Here is a 22,404-nt window from a genome sequence, read left to right as displayed (position 1 = left end):
AGCCCCGAGGGCCACCGGGGCTGCTCGTTCATGTGTCAGCTGGGCTCTTGTCCCTGAGCCCCTCCTGCGTGCCGGGGTTTGCTGCCCCAGCTCCAGAGGAGATGGGAAGAGATGGCAGCTAAGACCAATGAATTTCTGCTGGATTCTTTATTGTCTTTATCTACACAGGAAGCCTGGTTCTATAGGTAAATCTTTAACAAGTAGAAGGCTCAGAATAATATTATTTATATCAGAAACAATAGTTAGTGAAAATAATAACACAGACAAATGTAAACTAAGAAAAAAATTCTGAGAAAAATAAGTGTTTCTGATTATAGGCTAATTGTTATAGGTGAAGAAGCTGAAGAACATGTATTGAAATGGCGTCCTCACTGCATCCCTTAGTTCCAGGTTCCTCATGCTGTAGATGAGGGGGTTCACAGCTGGAGGCACTGGTGATGGGAAGAGATTGCAGTTGAGACCAATGAATTTCTCCCGGTTTCTTTATTGTCTTTATTTAAACATGAATATTGATTGTAAAGGTATTTGAAATTATTGACTTATAATAATAATAATAATAATAATAATAATAATAATAATAATAATAAATTAAGAGACTTAGAATAACATTAAATCAAAGCCACAAGTTAGAGGAAATAATAATAAAGAAAATTACTTTCTAGAATTTGCATGGAGTCTTTTTTTCAGAAATCCTGTGTGTCCTGTTAATATTATATGCACATTATTTCTGCTGAAGAAAGATGTATTCAAATAGTTTCCTTACTGCATGCTTGATCTCCTTGTTCCTCATGCTGTAAATGAGGGGGTTCACTGCTGGAGGCAACACTGAGTATAGAACAGCCACCACCAGATCCAGGGATGGGGAAGAAATGGAGGGAGGCTTCAGGTAGGCAAATATGGCAGTGCTAAGAAACAGGGAGACCACAGCCAGGTGAGGGAGGCACATGGAAAAGGCTTTGTGCTGGCCATGCTCAGAGGGCATCCTCAGAACTGCCCTTAAAATCTGTACATAGGACATCACAATGAAAACAAAACAACCAAAAACTAAAGAAACACTAAAGACAAGTGCCCCAACTTCCCTGAGGTAGGCGCCTGAGCAGGAGAGCTTGAGGATCTGGGGGATTTCACAGAAGAACTGGTCCACAGCATTGCCGTGGCAGAGGGGCAGGGAAAATGTGTTGGCCATGTGCAGGACAGCTTGGAGAAAGCCACTGCCCCAGGCAGCTGCTGCCATCTGGGCACAAGCTCTGCTGCCCAGGAGGCTCCCATAACGCAGGGGCTTGCAGATGGCAACGTAGCGGTCGTAGGCCATGACAGTGAGAAGGGAATACTCTGCATCAAAAAAGAAGACTATGAAAGGGACTTGTGCAACGCAGCCTTGATAGGAAATGGCCCTGGTGTCCCAGAGGGCATTGGCTGTTGCTTTGGGGACAGTGGTGGAGATGCAGCCCAGGTCGAGGCGGACGAGGTTGAGGAGGAAGAAGTACATGGGGGTGTAGAGGCAGTGGTCGCAGCCTACGGCACTGAGGATGAGGCCGTTGCCCAGGAGGGCAGCCAGGTAGATGCCCTGGAAGAGTGCGAAGTGCAGGAGCTTCTGCTCCCACATGGCTGCAAATGGCAGCAGGAGGAACTCACTCACAGAGCTGCTGTTGGACATTTACAGGTTCTGCCACGGAGTCCTGCTCAAGACAGAGGAAGACTATTTACCACAGAGTTATGTGAGAGGAATAATTTCCATTTCTCTTTTAAGCCTCCCTCTGCAAATATCCGTAGACCTTTGGCGGGTCTTTTTCATGCCATATTAGTGATGCTGCCTTAGGGCCTCCATGGGAGCAGGCAAGTCTGCTCTGGACAATGCAGGAGTCAGTCCTGACCTACAGCAAGAGATGAAGAACATAGGTGGATTTATATTTTCTATATTATGTTCTAGCTGCCCCACCACACCTGAGGACTGTCTGTAAGGCATAAACCTGGGCACTTCTGTTGCATTCCAAGTGAAATCCTGTGAATCGTCAGAGGCAAAAGTACTGTCCCTTTAGTTCAGGTTGTACTTTCAGAGGGGACAGCCACTCTGTCTATAGAGGCTGGTCTCTTCTGCTGGCATGTGTATGAGCTGTAGGATAATTATGCTCACATGTTCACCTGAAAAGAAGCAGGACACTGCTGAATCCAGGCTCAGAGTGCACATCTCCAGACACCTCACCCTGTCCCTGTATTTGCCATTCCCCAAGCACACCGAGGGTTCACTTCATGTGCATGTGAAACCCCATCCCCAGCCAGAATCACAGAATTGCAGGGGTTGGAAGGGACCTCAAGAGATCATCTGGTCCAACCCCCCTGCCAAAGCAGGTTCCTTAGAGCAGGCTGCCCAGGTAGGCATCCAGACAGGCCTTGAATATCTCCAGAGAAGGAGACTCCACAACCTCCCTGGGCAGCCTGTTGCAGAGCTCTGTCACCCTAACCGTGAAGAAGTTCTTTCACATGTTGGTGCGGAACTTCCTGTGCTCCATGTTTTGGCTATTTGCTCCATGTTCTGTCCCCACAAACCACTGAAAAAAAGGTTGGCCAAATCCCTCTGTCTCCCACACTAAGATATTTGTAAACATTGATGTCGTGGTTTAACCCAGCCGGCAGCTAAACACCACGCAGCCGTTCGCTCACCCTCCCCCCTCCCTCTCTGGGATGGGGGAGAGAAATGGAAAGTGAAGCCCGTGAGTTGAAATAAAGACAGTTTAATAAGACAGGAAAATAATAATAATAATAATAATAATAATAATAATAATAATAATAATAATAATAATAATAATAATAATAATAATAATAATAATAATAATAATAATACAATGGTGATAATAGGAAAATAATAATAATATGTACAAACAAGTGATGCACAATGCAATTGCTCACCACCCGCTGACCGATGCCCAGCCTAACCCCGAGCAGTCCGGCCCCCTCCCCCGGCTAGCCACCCCTATATATTGTTTAGCATGACGTCAGATGGTATGGAATACCCCTTTGGCTAGTTTGGGTCACCTGTCCTGGGTCTGTCCCCTCCCAGCTCTTACTGCACCCCCAGCCTGCCTGTTGGCAGGACAGAGCAAGAAGCTGAGATGTCCTCGGCTTGGTATAAGCACTGCTCTGCAACAATTAAAACATCGGGGTGTTATCAGCACTCTTCTCATCCTAAGCCAAAACACAGCATTCCACCAGCTACTAGGAAGAAAATTAACTCTGTTCTAACTGAAACCAGGACAATTGATAAGATCCCCTCTCAGTCTTCTCTTCTCAAGGCTGAACAGACCCAGGTCTCAGCCCTTCCTCATAGTGAGGATGCTCCAGGCCCCGTATCATCTTTGTGGCCCTCCGCTGGACTCTTTCCAGGAGATCCCTGTCTTTCTTGCACCGGGGAGACCAGAACTGGACACAGCACTCCAGGTGAGGCCTGACCAAGGCAGAGTAGACAGGGAGGGTCACCTCCCTTGACCTGTCTCCAAGCTTCTTTTAATGCCTGGAAACAAGAACAACAGCAGCACGGCCAGGTGGAAAAGCCAGGAGGAACACCAGCGTGCTGCTGCCAGGGGAGGCAAGGCCAGGGAGGGACAGACGGACACTCAGCAGACCCTCCTGTGCTGCAGCTCTGCCTGCAGAGGAGGCAGCTCCTGCTCATTGCAAATGCTGTGTGCTCTGCTTTGGCCTGCAGACACCTCTCAAAGACAGGGCACTGGATATCACAGACGGTTTGCAGCTCCTAAGGTCTGCTAGGATAAAACCTGAGAGGACCACAATGATGATGTTGGTGCAGTCTGTGGGATGAGGTGTGGGAAGGGACTTCACAAAGTTGATCACTGGCACTTTGATTTGTCAATGCAATGCTCCAGGAGTCTCAGTCTGCTGTACAACCCCAATAATCCATTACTATGAAATCTGCCTCCCCTCCATGGCAGGAATCTCAAAACACAGACTGCAGAAAAAGCCTTAACCTTCAGATAAACCAAGCGTCAATCTTCCTCTTGAAATGCTTCCTCATAATGTCATTCTCTAAAGCACTTCAGAAACAGAGAGACCCATCCCGACAGATACTATCAGCCATCAGATGTGCCAGCTGTAGAAGACCCTCTGGCAACCCCACCTGCATTGCCCTGCTGCCAGAGACTCACGGTGTCAAGAGCCTGCAGATGTGTCCTACCACACGCTGCCCTCTGCTGTTGCGCTCCTCACTGCCTCCAAGCCCTCTCTCCTTCTCTCCTCTCCCTGTGCCAGCTGCTGTCAGAGCCTCCAGCCCTGCTGCGCTGTGCAGAGGAGCTGCTCCTGGGCAGAGCTGTCTCTCTGATGCACTGCCCGCTTGCTAGGAGCTCCCCTTGGACCCAGGAGCCCGGCCCAGCTCAGCAGCACAGCACCTGCTTTGCTTGCTTGCTCTGTGCCGTTGGGCTCCCTCGAGGTGTCCCCAAGGCCTCAGGGCTGACAGCACCTGAAGGCAGCAGGGTCTTTGCTGGGGTGTGGTGTTTGAGGCAGACCGAATTCATCACCGACTGCCCTTCTCTGAACACAGGAAGGATGACTTTTACAAGGGTGATTTGTGCTTTTAGACTGTGGTTGTCAAACATGTTGTGCTTTAACCTGTCAGGCACCTCAGCACCACACAGCTGTTAGCTCACACCCACCCCTAAAAAGACAATGGGTTGAAATAAAGATAATGTAAAAGGACAGAAAATGAAGAGATAGGAATAACAGTAACAATACTACTAATAAATAATAATAAACTTTATTTTTATTATTGTTATATGTATAAAGCAAGTGATGAACAGTGCAATTGCTCATCACACACTGACCGATGCCCAACCTTTCCCCAAGCAGGGGTCCCACAGAACCTGGACAGCCTGCATTAGGCTCTCGTGTGCAGGTCCCTTGACCTTACTTTGTTATAGGGCAATAGAGGTTTTCAGAAGGATTTGGAACATTTGCTTCCCTTTCTCAAATACTTCTGCTGTGTTGCCCCATGTGATGGGGCATCAGTATGTTGGAAGTGTTCAGGAGCTTCCCTGTGTTCCAGGGCAGTCTGGATCAGCCCATGGCAAAAGTAGCCCTGGGGCAGTTGATTCCAGGTGGGCAGGACACCCCTCCATGTGAAAGCTAAGTGTGGCCTTCGTATTGCCACCAAAGGGATGGAGAAAAATGCATTAGCAATATTAATTGTGGCATAGCACTTTGCTGCCTTTGACTCCAGTTCGTACTGAATGAAGTTCTAGCATGCCTGGCACAGCATCACTCAGTGGTGGTGGGACTTCATTCAAGCCACAGAAGTGCACCGTTATCTTCCACTCACCATTGGAATTTTGCACTGTCCATATGGGACTATTAAAGAGTGAGAGAGTATTGCTGACCACTCTGTGGCTCTCCAGCTCATAGATGGGACTCAGGGAGTTTCTGTTAGTGCAATATTGCCTCAGGTGCACTGTTGTGGTAGCGATTGGCACCTGCTGCTCATTGGCCATCAGCACCTCCACAGCAGAAGGGTCCTGTGAAAGAGTGGGCAAGGTAGACAACTGTTTCCTGTCCTCTGTCTCCAAGACAGCTATGCCATAAGCCCACCAATACCCTTGTGGACCTTTGAAGTACCTGCTCCTGAAGTAGTCTACGCCAAGGTTACACAGAGCCTCCAGGCCAGTCCCAATGCGTTGCATTTTCCACTCCCCCATTAGACTCACTTCAGCCTCCAATACAGTTAAGTCTTGGGTTTGATGTGCCAGGCCAATAATCCTCAAAGTCCAATATACCTGATTGTCCTCTCCCTCCCCCAGGGTGAAAGCTGTGCCCCTCGAGTCCTGCTCATAGTATTCTTTACTCTGTTTGGAGGGTTGCCCACTAGAAATTGGAGCAGCAAGTGTCTCAGAAGAAACACTTTTTGACAATGTTTTTCCTTGTGCTTCATGTATCCGTGCCTGTAAGGTGGAGGTCAATTTTTGCATCGCATTTTCTCATGGCCTCTCCATGGTCACACAGTCAAAAGCATAGGATAGAAACTGGTATGTACCCACTATGTTACCTTTCTTGAGCAGAGGGATGCTTACATCTGATAGCTGAGCTCAGGTGGGGAGGAAGCCATATTCTCTTGGAGCTGTTGGACCTCTTGGGAAAGTTTCTTTCTGGATGAGACACAGGCCCATAGGGAAGAAGAGAGACTTTCTTTGTAATGCCATAGTTGGCTAGCCAATTCATCCACCATGGGTTCCTCTTGGTCTTTCCTGGTCATCACTGCCAATGGGTTGGCATATGATGATGGTGTGTTCTGTACAAACTCCTGCCACATGGGTCATGTGCACTTGACTTCATCTGGATCTTTGGATAGCTGTTTGTTATCTAGGTTTCTACAAATCGCCTTCAGCATGTCTAATTTCCTCAGGAATGGATACCCCTCTGCATGGTGGTCCACTTTCCTGGTTGACGTACAAGATCTTTCAAGGGAGACCTTTCCTTCAAGCATGATGGGAGTAAGTTCCTTGTGCCCTTTTCCAATGGCTTTGTCCATCAGCCCTTCCCTAGAGGGAGATTCTGGCTGCTTGGCTTCCCTGCTCTCCAATTCCAGGCTATTGGCCCTGTTCTCCCCCCACTGGAGCAGCCAGATGACAATGTGCTCACCAAGATGATTGCTGAAATCTTTTCCCATACCTCGTAGCTTACCCTGGGACAGGGACCATTTGGTTTCTGACGCTTATATGATTTCTTCTGCTTTGACCTCCTGCTTCCAAGATGGCCCAACTTTGGAGAAACCTGCCTCATCTTCTTTTTCCTCCTTTCTTGTCTGGGTAGGAGTTTCCTTCCTTTCTAAAGAAAAACTGAGTTTTTCACACCCACTGTTTTCTCTTGCATGTAGAGGCAACCGATACTGGCTTAGGTTGGTTCTCTGGCCCAGTGATGTGGCCCATTGCAGGGGCTGGAGTGGCTGTAGGGACCATCACAGGAGTTGTTCTGGCTGCGGGGCCTTTTGGATGAGTTGGAGTGGCTGCAAGGCCTATTGCAGGTTTGGGAGTGGTTATAGGGCCTATTATAGGGATGTGTTTAACCATTAAGCCCTGTAGGGCCTGTAGCAGGGTTTGGAGTGGCTTTGGACAGGCTCTGGGCCTGTCAAAGGGGCTGGAGTGTGCCTGCAGGAAAAGTCATAGTGGTTTGAGAGGCGTGGACTGTAGCTTCATAAGCATACCTTAACCACCAGCATATTGCAGTGATTTGTGTCTCTTTGAAATTGCTGGGATGATGACACAAATTTCTAAGCATTTCACAATTTTTTTTAGGATTCTGCACTTGCTCAGAGGTGAAATTCCAAAGCACTGGACATGCCCACTGCACTAGGCGTCTGCCCAGATCCTCGAACTCTCCCTGCCACTCCTAACTTTCCTGCCTCTGGACAGATCTCTGGATGGCACGTTTAAGTAATTGTTTAAACTTAAACAAAAACTGAATGGTATTCAGGAGACCTAAAAATAGGAACATGCTGGTTTGACCATCCCAAGGATATTCAAAGCTTTGAAGAGCTATTGTAATTAGCCTGGAAGAGAAGCATGAGGTGAAGGAGAAAGGGAGAGTGAAGAAGTAGGGAAAAGCATCCCCCACCACCCTGCATAGATTTACTCCCTGAGGAGAAAAGGCAAAGACTGTAATTCTTAATAGTTTCCAAGAGATGAAGAGATGGTTCCTGAGGTATTGAGGGGGCAATAATTTGATCCTATCAGAAATCAATGTTATCCAATACAGAAAAACAGTAACCTTAAACCAGCCCCCAGAACCGATAAACAGCATGACATGGAAGTTACTAATGTGCTATACAACACAGTTCTGAAAAGAAGCACAACAGACCCCAGATCAGAAAGATCAATATTGTGATCAGCAACTGTTAAACTGATCTAATGCTTATAATAATTTATTTTTAAAATGCTCTGGTCAGATCTGTCATCTCAACCTTTGTGCTCCACGCTAGGCACCAAGAAGACTTGCTGTGGTTTGACCCTGCAGGCAGCTCAGCACTACAAAACTATTCACCCAATGGGTTGGAGGAGAGAACTCAGAGGAAAAACAAACAAACAAACAAAAAAAAAAAGTAAAAGTTCATGGGTTGAGATAAAGGCAATTTAATAGAACGCAAAAGGAATTATTATTATTACTATTATTATTGACACCAATCGACTAAGGTCATGACATTTTTGTGTGTGTATCAAAAGACAGGAAAGGTGGTGGTGATTAATTGGTAAGTGACAGAGCTGAGCATGACATAGATTGTATGGAATAAGTGCTGGACATTATCTTAGTTTTGTCTGAGATAGAGTTAATTTTTCTTCCTAGTAGCTGGTATGGTGCTGTGTTTCATATTTACAGAATCACAGACTAGTTCAGGTAGGAAAAGACCTTACAGATCACATAATTCCAACTCACCTCCCATGGGCAGGGAAACCTTCCACTAGATCAGGTTGATGAAAGCCCCATCCAAACTGGCCTTGAATGCATTAAGGGATGGGGCACAGATCTAATAGATCCATGTCCTTCTTACACATGGAGCCCCAGAGCTGAATGCAATCCTTGAGGTGTGGCCTCACCACGGCCAAATACAGAAGGACAATCACTTCCCTACGTCTGTTGACCACAGTATCCTTGGTACAAGGCAGGCCTTCTTGGCCAACTTAGCACACTGATGGCTCATATTCAGCCGACTATCCACCAATATCCCCAGGTCCTTTTCCCCTGGGCAGCTGTCCAGCCGCCCTTCCCACAGCATTGCATGGGGTTGTTGTGCCCCAAGCGCAGGACCCAGCACTTGGCCTTGTTGAACTTCATGCAGTTGGCCTCAGCCCATGGGTGCAGCAATCAACAAGACAGAAGTCACCTCACCAGCATCTCCTGAGCCATGGGCTGGCTGCTGCTCTTGCAGCTTCTTGGCTAGACACAGCCAAGCTTTGTGCCTCCTGCTCTCCAGTCATGGACTCAAGCAGAAGGGACAAGATGACCCATCTTGGGGCCTTCTTTCTGTCTGGGTCCTCCTGGGTCTGGAGGCAGAGGGGATCCCATAGTCAGCATGCCAACCAGGTGCCTTCTGCTGGCCTAGCAGGGCCACTGGCAGATGTCAGTTGGAAAGTACAGATCCCAGGGAGAAGGCAAGGCTGACCTGTCAGCTTCAGACAGAAGTGACCTCACAGTCCCTTTCTGTGACACGTTCCTGCTGCTGCCCTATCCACTGCAGAGACAGAAGTGACCTCACAGTCCCTGCCACAGTCACATTCCTCCTGCTGGGGCTGGAGATCCTGAGGCAGAACTGACCTCTCTAGTCCCTTAGAGACAAGGGTTCACTTTTCTGGATTAGAAATTTAGCAGATTGGCTGTTCTGCTTAGGGTGTCAGGTCTGTGGTTAGGTTATGGGCAAGCTTTGTGGAATAGTTTTTTGTTTTACATCTGCCTAGAAGTCTAGGTTTAATGGAACATGTTAATGCTAGTATTGAAGGCAGGGATTAGGGTGAGGACAAGAGTAAAGGCAAGGGCAAAGGACTATGGGCTGAGTTTTGCTTCATGGAATACTTTGAGTTCAAGCATTAGAATAGGGATTCTTGTCAGGGTGTTGGAGTAGCATTTAGTCTTAGGGACTACTCTTTAAAATTCTTCAAATGTGGGTTTTCTTTAAAACTGGTTACTCTTTAAAATTGGCTAACGGCCTTACATCAATGTTTTAATTCTGTGTTAAAGCAGCATCAATATTAGCTGAAGCCTCTTACCTCTACTAAATTGTTGTAGAGGTTCACTCATCCTTCTCCCTCCCTCTCTAGGGATGTCCGGATCAGCCCCTGGCTTTGTGTTTCATGGATTACTGAGGGCAGATTGAGAGAAATCAGTCAAGTCAGGAAGGTGCTCAGAGCAAGGTGAGAGCAAGGTGGGGAAGCAAGGTGGGTATCTAAGTCCTGCAGGGAAACAGGTGCAGACGTGACAGCATAGGTGTCGTGGTTTAACCCGGCTGGCAGCTAAATACCACACAGCCGTTTGCTCACCCTCCCCCTCCCTATCTGGGACGGGGGAGAGAAATGGAAAGTGAAGCCCGTGAGTTGAAATAAAGACAGTTTAATAAGACAGGAAAATAATAATAACAAAATAATAATAACAATAATAATAATAATAATACAATGGTGATAATAGGAAAATAATAATAATATGTACAAACAAGTGATGCACAATGCAATTGCTCACCACCCGCTGACCGATGCCCAGCCTAACCCCGAGCAGTCCGGCCCCCTTCCCCCAGCTAGCCACCCCTATATATTGTTTAGCATGACGTCAGATGGTATGGAATACCCCTTTGGCTAGTTTGGGTCACCTGTCCTGGGTCTGTCCCCTCCCAGCTCTTACTGCACCCGCAGCCTGCCTGTTGGCAGGACAGAGCGAAAGGCTGAGATGTCCTCGGCTTGGTATAAGCACTGCTCTGCAACAATTAAAACATTGGGGTGTTATCAGCACTCTTCTCATCCTAAGCCAAAACACAGCATTCCACCAGCTACTAGGAAGAAAATTAATTCTGTTCTAACTGAAACCAGGACAATAGGACAGCGTGTGGTGGTTATTGTCAAGGATCTTTTGCAAGATGAAAACCCCGACAGAGCCAACAGCTTTGTCTGCTGGGCTCTGGCCCTTGTCTCCGTCAGTGATGCCTATGAGGAGACACCTCATCCTTACAGCAGTAGGGCCTCAATGCCTTCTCATCCCCCTCCAGGAGCCTGGGAGATGTCCTCCTGTAGCCTTGTACTTGGCACTTACCCACCGTGCACTGACCCAGGAAGAGCCCTAAACCCCGCTGGAGGGACAGCATCTCCCTTCCCAGAGGTTGGGGTCAGGGCCCGACTGTTGGACTTCATGGGACACATCAAGGTTTCCTCAGCATCAGGGCCTTTCGTGGGCCTTGGTCTCCCCGTCATCACTGCCTGCCCTTTTCTGCTCTAACAAGTCCATGGGGAGGCCTTGACAGTAATGTCCCTCAGTGGGACCGTTAGCACTGTGAGAGGCTTTGGAGTTTGCATCAGACTTGGACTACTTGAGAAGCTGCTTCAGCCACCCAGATAAAGCTCCTCTGCCAGGCACAGCATTGCTGGGGGCACTGCGTGCAGCTGGCATGGGGAGAGGAGAGAAGGGGGAGAGAGGTTCAGGGCAGCCTGGAATAGGAAGGCAGGGGAGAGCTGGCAGAGGGAGAAATGTTGCAAGCCCATGGTAAGTCTCTGGGTACAGGGCAATGCCACTGCACACCCTGCCAGGCTCTCCTGGAGCTGGCCCAGCCCTCAGCTGATGGGAGCTGTCAGGAGGACGCTTGGTGTTGGTGTTGAAGCTGAAGGGCATGCAGGGCTTGTGTGCTGCAGGGTCAGCATGCAGGGCCCGAGGGCTCCTTTCTCTTGAGGCCGGCTGCAGGCTGTGAAGCCGGGGATGCAGGCAGGGGTGCCCAGAGCTGTGGTGCAGAGCAGGGTCCCTGCTGTGCCCCAGAGGCTGTGTGCCACGGCAGGGCCTCTGCTACCTGCCAGTCTTCACAATCAGCCTGCCTGGGGAGCTGCCCAGGGGCTGCGGGGAGAAGCTGCGGGTGGAAGGAGCCCCCCTGGTACCGCAGGGCAGGGCAGGGTCCTGCTGCTGCCCAGAGTCTGCTGCCTGGGGCAGGCTGCTCACAGCCCCGCACCTCCCTAGGGCACTGCACTGCAGAACTGCCTGGCAAGAGCTACCTGAAGGCAGTGCACTTTTTAGAATCTGCTTCATTTGCCTGCCCATGTGTTGAGGCAGAAGGATGGTAATGGAGTAGGAGCATCTGTAGTAGAGACTAAGGCTCCTCGAGCATTGCTGCTGCTCTGAGGCACCTCACACACCTCCGCATACAGACTGTACCAACACCACCATTGCTGTTTCTTGAGGAGTTATTTGACCTTCTCCATTCCTGCAGACAGGGAGATGACCTTGCCCAGTGGACTTCCCAGATCACTTAGGGTTCCCTTTTACCTGTTGCTGTAGACTAGGACTGACTGCTGCAGAGCCCACAGCAAAGCACCCTGCTTCTTTTGGCACCCTCAGAACACCAAGCAGAAGTAAGCCAAGCAGATGCAGAAAGCTCTTCCTGTGAAACGAATGGGAAAGAATGTGTTCTGTGTGACTGTTCTATGAGACATACAAAGTATTTTGGTCAGAGAAGTCCTTAAATTTTACAATGTCACTTCTTCTTTTGGACAGACTACCTTGCTCAGGGGCAATAAATGTGTAACAACAGCTCCATCACTGAGTTCCTCTTGCTGGCATTCACAGAAACGCGGGAGCTGCAGCTCCTACACTTTGGGCTCTTCCTGGGCATCTACCTGGCTGCCCTCCTGGGCAACGGACTCATCCTCAGTGCCGTAGCCTGCGACCACCGCCTGCACACCCCCATGTATTTCTTCCTCCTCAACCTTGCCCTCAACGACCTGGGCTGCATCTCCACTACTCTGCCCAAAGCCATGGCCAATTTGCTCTGGGACACCAAGGCCATACCCTATTCAGGATGTGTTGCACAGCTCTTTCTTATAACATTTTGAATTTAGCAGAACTTTCTCTTCTCACTGTCATGGCCTACGACCACTACATTGCCATCTGCAAGCCCCTGCACTACAGGAGCCTCCTGGGCAGCAGAGCTTGTGCCCAGATGGCAGCAGCTGCCTGGGGCAGTGGCTTTCTCCAAGCTGTGCTGCACATTGCCAACATATTTTCCCTGCCCCTCTGCTGTGGCAATTCTCTCAGCCAGTTCTTCTGTGAAATCCCCCAGATCCTCAAGCTCTCTTGCGCAGACTTGTACATAAGGGAAGTTCAACTTACTACAGTTACTGCTTTTCTATTTGGTGGTTGTTTTGTTTTCATTGTGCTGTCCTATGTGCAGATCTTCAGGGCTGTGCTGAGGATCCCCTCGCAGCAGGGACGGCAAAAAGCCTTTTCCACATGCCTCCCTCACCTGGCTGTGGTCTTCCTCTTTCTCAGCACAGTTATCTTTGCCCACCTGAAGCCCCCATCAATTTCCTTCCCTTCCCTGGATGTTGTTCTGGCATTTCTGTACTTGGTTGTGCCTCCAGTAGTGAACCCCTTCATCTACAGCATGAGGAACAAGGAGATCAAGGTTGCCATGTGGAAAGTGATGACTGGGTGTTTTTCTTCAGCAATATATTGCCTGCCTTCTTCTGTAAATCACTCGTAATGCAAATCATGATAGGTGAAGCCAGTGGGTATTATGTTCTTGTGTTTTTATTGGTGTTCTGTTTTTTCTCAATTTTATTTTATCAAATATTTTCCACAAAGAAATATAATTCTTCATTTTGCTTGAGTATTTAAACCAATTAAAGTGACTTTTTGTCTTATATCCTTCCTCTGAGTTGTTTTCTGTGGCTTCAGGGACAGTGTGCAGCGGTGGAGGGGAAAAGAGTCGTGGCAGTCCAGCCTGGGAGCACCAGCACTGGGTCCATGCAGAGCTGCTCTCCTGCCACTGACACCCTCTCCTGCTGAGCCCTGTTGGCGGTTTAAGGCCTGGATCATAGAATAAAATCATAGAATCATTAAGGTTGGAAAAGACCTCCAAGATCATCTGGTCCAACCATCCCCCTACCACCAATATTACCCACTAAACTAAGTCCCTAATTACAACATCCAAGCCTTTCTTAAACATCCCCAGGGCAGTGACTCCAGCAAGTTCCTGGGCTACCCATTCCAGGTGTCTCTATCGGCAATAATTTTGTTAAGTTACTGTCCTGGTTTCAGTTAGAACAGAATTAATTTTCTTCCTAGTAGCTGGTGGAATGCTGTGTTTTGGCTTAGGATGAGAAGAGTGCTGATAACACCCCGATGTTTTAATTGTTGCAGAGCAGTGCTTATACCAAGCCAAGGACACCTCAGACTTTTGCTCTGTCCTGCCAACAGGCAGGCTGGGGGTGTAGTAAGAGCTGGGAGGGGACAGACCCAGGACAGGTGACCCGAACTAGCCAAAGGGGTATTCCATACCATCTGACGTCATGCTAAACAATATATAGGGGTGGCTAGCTGGGGGGAGGGGGCCGGACTGCTCGGGGTTAAGCTGGGCATCGGTCAGCGGGTGGTGAGCAATTGCATTGTGCATCACTTGTTTGTACATATTATTAGTAGTAGTACTATTATCATCATTGTATTATTATTATTATTATTATTTTCCTGTCTTATTAAACTGTCTTTATCTCAACTCACGGGCTTCACTTTCCATTTCTCTCCCCTGTCCCAGAGAGGGAGGGGGGAGAGTGAGCGAACGGCTGCGTGGTGTTTAGCTGCCAGCCGGGTTAAACCACGACAGTTACAATATTTCTTGTCTCACTAGAATTGTTTTTGATTAATAATGAAGCATAATTGAAGTTATAATAATAATAAAATCATGGCAATAAGATGATATATGCTGATGTAACTCTGGTGAAAATTTCAATGAGTGATCTGTAAGATCAATAAAAATTAGACTCTTAACATAGCAAGTGAAAGGATTTGGAAGTATTTCAAAAAGGAATAAGTGAAGTAGAAGCAATAAGATATGAATATGGCAAATTCTTTGGAGCTATTCCCAACCCAACATTTCTTTCTTGTATACCATCCCATTCAACTAGTGCCTGGTTTAGATGAATGAGGTACCCAGTGAAACCCTTGTGAATAATAACTCTTTACTCTAGAAACTTAGACACTTTGCTGCTTGATTTCTAATGAAATGAAGCTAAGACTTTGAGTAATTAAAGGTGACTGGTTAGAAAGGAAAATAGCTACAAACAGTAAGTAGGATCACTATAATCTGACAGTGAAAAAACATGTAAGGGCAAAATCTGTTACTGTCCCATTATGGAATTTAAATCCAGTAATAAACAAGACAATGGGGGTCTTAAAAACTCTACAGCTAACACAGACATTTTTTTTTTTTCACCTGATCCATGCAAAAAATATCTTGCAGTAATTGTATGAATGAAGACAGAACAGCCTTTGAAATTTCAGAATTACCTGTCTACTTAAAAGCCATCATCTAAGATTGTTCATTTTTCTTCCAAATGTGGCTGATCTGTTGCAGGTGCACACAAATTCTCTTTATTTCTGTTCTGTAACTTGATGCAAAAATAGAAAATTGACATCTCTTCAATCAAGAAAATTACAATCAATTATTATTGTAATCCAACCCTTATATGTAGTGATGAACCTTCTATTTGTGTCAATGAAACAGACAAGAATTTGAACTGAGCCTGAGCTCAGCATTTCCTGATATTCTGAAAAAGATGGAGGACTTCACTTTTAAGCTGTGAATTATGGACTGTCTAATTGTTTGGCAGCATGTGCAGGTCTTTTTATAAATGGTGAATTCTCTTCTTGCTTTTGTTATACAAAAAAAAAAAAAAAAAAAGTCAGCCTTTGGAGATAATAAAAAATTAACATCATCAGTTAAGAAGCCTATATAAATTGATATTCAAAATTTCCTTTTTTCCTTTGCCAGTTTTTTAACGAACATTTCCAGGTCTTGACTGAAATACTGAAATAATTCAGGTTTAGAAAAAAAAAAGGGTCATGTTGGACTTGCTTCCATACTATAGACCAAACTTTTACATTAATGCTAACTGCAGTCATAAGTTATGTGAAAGTTGCGTGCATACCTACCTATGGAGAAAGTGAATTCCACCCCCCTGTCCTCCCAAAAAATCTTTAAATGCATACAAAAGTCACTTTCTTAATGTTTTAGAAGAAAATAAATAAATGTTCTGTCATGATCTATATCAATTCTGAACACTTTGACTGCATCCAGAGTGGCATTCCCTTTTGAAGAATTTCAGTATCTGTAACTAACAATATTTATAACAAGTGAAAAGTAGGTCTTGAGAAAATCGAGCTGACATTTAGAGAGCTACATTTGGTGCAACTCAGCTACAGATGCTCCTGTAGCTTGGTGCCAGTGCTGCTGTGAGGCTGTGCTGGGACTGCAGGCAGGGACAGGCAGTGGGCACATGAGTGACACAGCTGGCCTCCAGAACAGAATTTCCCTCCTAAAAGGGCCGTGCCTGAAGGCTCACGTCATCTTTCGGAGTTGCTGTCACATCAGAACATTCTCAAAGAGAGTCCAAGGGCTCCCTGGCACATAGAATGTGCTGGGAGAAGAGCAGGACCTGTCCAGGTGCAGGAGATACACAGGAACAGAAACCCTTTGCAGCTGCTGCTACCTGCAGGTACATTGTATGCACATGGAGAGAGGAACAAGAGCGAGCACAAAGGCGATCAGCTATCCCTAGGGGTGTCATGAAGGCCAGTGGGGCAGAGTGTCTTCAGGTCCTTTCTTCCTGAGAGTAACAACCATGGGGCATCTGCCTGAATAGCACAGAATAGTCCAGGGGGAAGGCACCTTCAGAGACCGTCTAGTCCAAAGTGCAAGACCTGAATGCAGCTCTGCAATGTGTTTCCTTGAACCCTCAAGGTCCCTGTGCCCATTTCTCATGCTGTGGGGCATCTCAGAGGAGGACAGAGCAAGGTAATGCACCCACCACAGGGCTGAGGTGCCTCCCAGCCTCTGGCAGTGGCTGCAGGAGCCAGAGGGACCCTTCAAGTGCTGCAGTGCACTGTGTATGTGTAAGGCAGGGACTGGTGTCTCTGAACAGCCCAGTGTGGATGAGCAGTGCACGAGGCCAGCTCAGATATGGGTACCTCACAGAACCTTGACATTTCTCTGTGTAGAACTCCAGTAATTACCCCCAGTGTTCCCATGAGATTTTTGTCACCCTCCTTGCACAGGTTCATTGCAAATGCTTCTCTCTGACATGTCATTCTACTCTGCCTTTTGGATTGGTGGTGACAGCAAACTGGTGGCTGTTGGTGACAGCCAACATGGCTTCACACAGGGCAGATTGTACCTGACAAACCTGGTTGTTGCGAAGCACGGACGAAAGCACGACAGACACCAGCAGAATCAGATCATGCTTCACCATTTTATTGCCCGAATAGCCCAACTTTTATAGTGAATTTTACAGGGGTGGACAGTGTTTCACACAAGATTATTGGTCAAAAGCACCCAGACAAACTGTTAAGAAAATAACACCACCTGCAAGAAAAGAACCCCCCTTTTTGATTAGAAGTTAGGAAAACAACCCCCTTTGTGCTTAACGGTCACGTAGGCCTAGTCCTTGAGGCCAGCTGCTGATAACAATATTTTCTGAGTTCCTTAATTGGGTGATGTGGGAGTCATTGCCGTGGGAGCTTCTCACAGTTACTCTGGCAGCCTGGTTTGCTCAGCTACAGCAGGCCCTGAGATTTCTAAGGCATACCCCTGGTTGCTTAAAGCAAGCTTAGATCGAATAATTATGCCAATTCCCAACACCTGGTGGCCTTCTACGATGGGTTTACAGCATTGGTGGAGAGGGGAAGAGCACCTCACATCGTGAACTTTGACTTGTGCAAATCATTTGACTCTGTCCCACACAATAGCCTTGTCTCTCAATTGAAGAGACATGGGTGTGATGGATGGATCACCTGGTGGGTGAGGAATTGTCTGGATGGTCACCCTCAAGGAGCTGGAGTCTACAGCTCAATGTCCAAGTGGAGGTCAGTAAAGAGTGGTGTTCCTCAGGAGTCAGTATTGGGGCCAGCACTGTTTAACACTTTGTCAGTGACATGGACAGTGTGACTGAGTGCAGTCTCAGTGAGTATGCTGATGACACCAATCTGGGTGGTGCAGTCAATACACTGGAGGGAAAGGATGATATGCAGATGGACCCGGACCGGATTGAGAGATTTTCCTGTGGGAACCTCATGAGGTTCACAAAGGCCAAGTGCAAGGTCCTGCAGCTGGATTGGGGCAGGGTGGAGAATGAGTAGAGAGCAGCTCTGAGGAGAAGGACCTGGGGTACTGGTGGATGAGAAGCTCAACCTGTGCTGGCAATGTGAGTTTGCAGCCCAGAAAGCCAACTGCATTCTGGGTGGCATCAATCAAGTTTGGCCCAAAGGTTGACAGAGTTGATTCTCTCCCTCAGCTCTGCTTTTCAGTACTGCATTCAGTTCTGGGACCCCAAACTCTAGAAGGACATGGAAGTATTAGAATTAATAGAAAAAGTCTAGAAGAGGCCAAAAACAAGATAGAGAGTCTGGGGCAACTTTTCAGTGAAGACTGGCTGAGAAAGCTGGTTCTCTATAGCAGCCTCCCAGTACCTAAAGGGGGCCTAAAAGAGGGTGCTTTAAAATTAGGTATAAGGAAGACATTCTTTCCTTTGGGGGTGGTGGTCAATGGAACAGGTTGCCCAGAGAAGTTGTGTCAACCCATCCCTTGCCCCTTCATGGCCAGAAGCCTCCCATGCCAAGCCACGATGGACACCAGCCCCCCCACACACACACACTGCAAAGCTGCTGTTTAACCTCATCTTTCCTGCATGGGGCCTCCTCTGCACCACCCAATCTCAGCTCCCACTTTGCCACAAGTGCTCTGCACGGGTGCTACACAGCCTAACTCTACCATGTCCTGCCCTGGTTCTGCCATCCCGCTGGGCAGGGGAGAGGGTGGCCACAGCAAAGGGATGCATTTGGGTGTGGAATGTGTGGCCTGGAAAAGACAAGGAGTCGAGGGAGAGGACAAGGCAAGGCAGCAAAGGCAGCACGAACAGTGCTGTTGGTGCGGGGCCACGTTTGTACCAGTGTAATAAATGGCTCAGTCTTCAAAATAGGACTATAATCAAAGTTTACAATTTATTAAATGAATACAGGTAAGCAAGCAGCACTGGGTGCGCCGGGAGTCTCTGCTCCACCAAGACGCACACCAGTTACATCAAGCGGATGATTTTTATGCTCCTAGGCTGATACAAATTCATGACTACTTCAAAAAAAAAAACCACAGGGTTATTATAATTAGTTTCTGGAATCCAAACCCTCCTACTGGAGCATGCGTATCTGGTGGTCCCTCTGAGGGTCTCTGTGGTTCTCTCGTGCTGAAGGCTCATAGTCTTCCTCCCTCTTTTCCTTCTCCTTTGTCCAACTTGGCTGTATGTCAGAGACTTGTGCAGTGTCCCCTGCAAGCTTTGTCTTTTAGTTGTTCTTCAGCTCTCCCCTGCTCCTTAATCTCCTGGCCAGATATCAAAGACTTGCATAGTGTCCCATGCAATAGTCATAATAGTTAGCAGTTATTCTGAACCCCCCAGATATCAGAGACTCCAAGGAAAAGCCTACAAATACATTTCCCTTCAAGCTCTCTATTGACACAAATTGCTAAAACATTCCTTTGCAAGATACAAGAACTATATACATTAACCACTCTGGTTTTCTTAGACTTGTGGTTGTACAAGGGTATGTAAGACAGAAGGTCACATTCATCATACCATGCGGCCCTAGCATTGTTCCATACTGACACGAATCAGATGAACATATTTCACAGCAGGATCCTCAGAGGGCAGCAGCTGGCAGGAGGCGAGGGTGATACTATAAAAGCCAGTCAAAGTAACTCTCTAAGACTCAGTTTGGAGTTTTAGAAAGCAGGCGTTCTTTTATTGAGGTCCTGGACGCACAGGGGATCACTCCAGTGCTTACAGAACTGTTTGAGCTATAGGGATTATATACAAGCAAAACATACATGTTAATCACATTTCCCCAAAACATATTCATACTACTTCCTGTAACTCATTAAAATCAGTAAGTGTCGCTGACACATGCACATTTGTTTCCCCTGTCTTTCAGGGGTCTCTGGTGGTCATCGGTAGTCTTCCTCACTATGTTCATTAGTTGAATCCAGTTCTTGTCCATGCTCAAGCCATCGAAATCTTTCTTCTCTTATTCTTTCATCTCAGGCATGCATACAAAGCTTAGGTGGTTACACATCCAAGGATATATGCATAGCATGAGTTTCTCACCTAATCTTCTGACACATGCTCTAGGCCTGGGTCACCTTGCCCTCATTCTGAGATACAAGTCTGTAGGCTCTTATAGATAAAGCTGACTAATTAGTGACTAAAGTAACATCAGGGGTGAATGTTTCTGAACTTCCTTCTTTCTAACAAAACCTAGAAAAGGTTTCACCTATCTCCTAATGAAGCTTTTCAAATTTGAAGCCATTGTTCTGTCAAGGAAGAGACTATTTCTCCTTTCAGCTCAGTATCAATGGGAGGCCAGGAAGCCCCTCCCAAGGCTGCTTGTGCCAGCAGAGACAAGGCCGAGGATGAGGGGAGAGAGGGGAATGGAAGGGCTGTGGTGAGGCCCCTGCTGCATTGCTGGTTGCCCTGCAGAAGATGTGCTGGCCAGCAGGCCTTGTGAGGTCACCCAGCGCCTCACAGAGCACCCTAAGGCAGCAGGGATGGCACTGGAGAGGTGGCTGGCAGAGCCTAGCCAGGGGCTGGCTGTGGGTCCCCTCTGCTGCAGCCGCCTGATGGAGCGTGGCAGGAGGAGGGCAGGCAGGGCTTGGGGCCACCATGCTCACGGTTCCCAGTTTCTTTACATGGTTCCTAACCTGAGACTTGTCCATTGACAGTAAGTGTTCCTTGCAGACGACCTTGTGAAACGCTGGGATTTGGTGGATAAATCTCATTCTGTTTTCCAAGGAGAAGAGAGCCTCTCTTTCCCATCTTGTGATGCTCTGCTCTGCATCAGGGGCAGCACAGCTCCATACATCACAGCAGGCTTAGACCAGACTGCAGGAAGAGCAACCAGGAGGAGAGAGCTTGGGCACAACCAGGGATGCCATATGAGCCAGCAGTTTATACACGGATATGGTCACATCCACATTGGGATGCTCCAATGTGGAGCATGTGGAGTGTGTCCACCTGGGCAAGGGACTTCTCATCTTCCATGACTCCACACTGGTGTGGCCATAACTGGAAGAGGCCTTCCCAGTGTGAGGCTCCTTTTCTGAAGGACTAGGGAGGAATGGAGAGGGTTCAGAGGAGGTGTGCCAAGACAGGGCTAGGGGTCATGTTTGTGGAGGCTGAGAGCCCTGCGCTTCGTAGGCCTGGTGAAGCACAGGCTCAGGGCACCCTTGTAGGAGTTCCTGACAGATGGAAATCTGCTTTCAGAGATGATGGCGCATTTTGGGTAAGGGTAAAGAGCATGAGAAAGGAAATCCATCCACCATAATTTGGCTGTTTTGGAGGTCCAGAGTGGTGATGAGGAGAAAGAAATGCCACTCCAAGGGCAGTGCTGTGGTGACTCAGAGGGAATCTGCTTCAGCCCATGGCTTGTGTTTCAAGTCAGAGGCAGTGAGCACAAGGAGTCCCTAGTATGGGTAGGGAGATGCTGTGGTGGGGAAGCAGGTTGGATGTCTCCAGGCTGCAGGGAAAATGGTTCATGCATGGGACAGGATAGGACAACCTGTGGGGAGATGTCCAAGGGCACTGACAGGGCTGGAAGGCCCTGACACAGCAGAAGTCTTTGTCCCCGTGGCTCTGGCTGTTGTCTCTGCCACTGGGGCCTATGAGATGACACATTGTGCTCCTGGCACTGGAACCATGTGGCCTCCTTGCAGCCCTGTGCACTGGAGTTGCACTGTTGTCCTTTAGTTGCCATCACACACCCCAGATCCCACTGCCCCTTGAAGAGCAGCGTGAGGGACAGAAGCTCTCTTCCCAGAGCTGGGTGTCAGGCCTTGGTGCTTGCTTTGATAAAACACATCAAGGTTTCCTTGCCATCAGGGCCACCTTTACTTTGCCTTTGCCTGCCTATCATCACTGCCTCCCCTTTCCTTTGCTAACAAGTCCATGGGGGAGCTGTGGTGGTAATGGCCCCCAGTGGGACCAATTAACACTCCCAGAACCTTCAGCATTTCTCCTGGCCTTAACCTCTTGAACAGCCTGTGCTATCTCCTCTCAGCATCAGAGGTGCATGGACTCAGCGCCAAATACACCCTGGGGCTCGGCACAATGCAGAGAGCCCTCCTGTGCCCTCTTTCTGCCCAGCAGTTCCTTCAAGGCTTCAGGGCTTTTACGTCTAATTGGGGAGATTTCAGAAAGCTAGTGAATGAGGCACATTTCAATGAACAGTTGATAATAAGGGAGCTTTCCCTTCAAGCTGGATTCTTTATTGATTTATTTCAATTCCCTGCCCTCTTCCTTTGCTATTGATCCAGAGGGTCTCCTAAGGAGGCCTGGTCAGCTTGGAAAGGCATCAGACTTTCCAAGCTGAGCATCAGACTTCTCCAGTCAGGACTGCCACTGCATGTTACAGCTCCTTTGCACCAACTCCCAGCCCTTTTCCCCACAGAACTGCCTGCACGCAGGCACAGAAGGACTGCTCCCCATTGAAAACCAACGAAAGTTAAGTGTGGTGCAGTTCAGTAAACAGTAAAACACTCTCCTCAGCTGTGTGCCCAGTGCAAGCTGCAGCTAATGAGGTTCACATTCCCCAAGGGATAGCCATATGAGGACTGTTCTAGGCAGAGTGTTTGAAGTG

The 22,404-nt window shown here is 47.8% G+C and overlaps 2 protein-coding genes across 2 annotated transcripts in view; one reads left to right on the top strand and one right to left on the bottom strand.

The window, feature by feature from the left end:
* Positions 1-721: 721 nt before the first annotated feature.
* On the bottom strand, positions 722-6,307 carry LOC311216678 (olfactory receptor 14C36-like; the record flags this gene model as incomplete). Its single annotated transcript, XM_084298204.1, has 3 exons — positions 722-1,567; positions 5,232-5,516; positions 6,209-6,307. 3 exons carry the CDS (start codon positions 6,305-6,307, stop codon positions 722-724), a joined length of 1,230 nt encoding a protein of 409 aa, XP_084154330.1.
* Positions 6,308-12,248: 5,941 nt separating this feature from the next.
* LOC311216677 (olfactory receptor 14C36-like) overlaps positions 12,249-22,404 on the top strand; it is a gene marked incomplete at both ends in the record, with an annotated part of 20,542 nt that continues 10,386 nt past the window's right edge. The window contains 2 exons of the mRNA XM_084298203.1: positions 12,249-12,437; positions 12,566-13,150. Coding sequence (XP_084154329.1) covers positions 12,249-12,437; positions 12,566-13,150 — 774 coding nt within the window. The remainder of the gene's footprint in view (positions 12,438-12,565; positions 13,151-22,404) is intronic.

The sequence above is a fragment of the Netta rufina genome (assembly GCF_964035555.1).
Source record: "Netta rufina genome assembly, chromosome: 18".
In the NCBI taxonomy this organism is placed as follows: Eukaryota; Metazoa; Chordata; class Aves; order Anseriformes; family Anatidae; genus Netta; species Netta rufina.
This window is presented reverse-complemented; position numbering and strand designations above follow the sequence as displayed.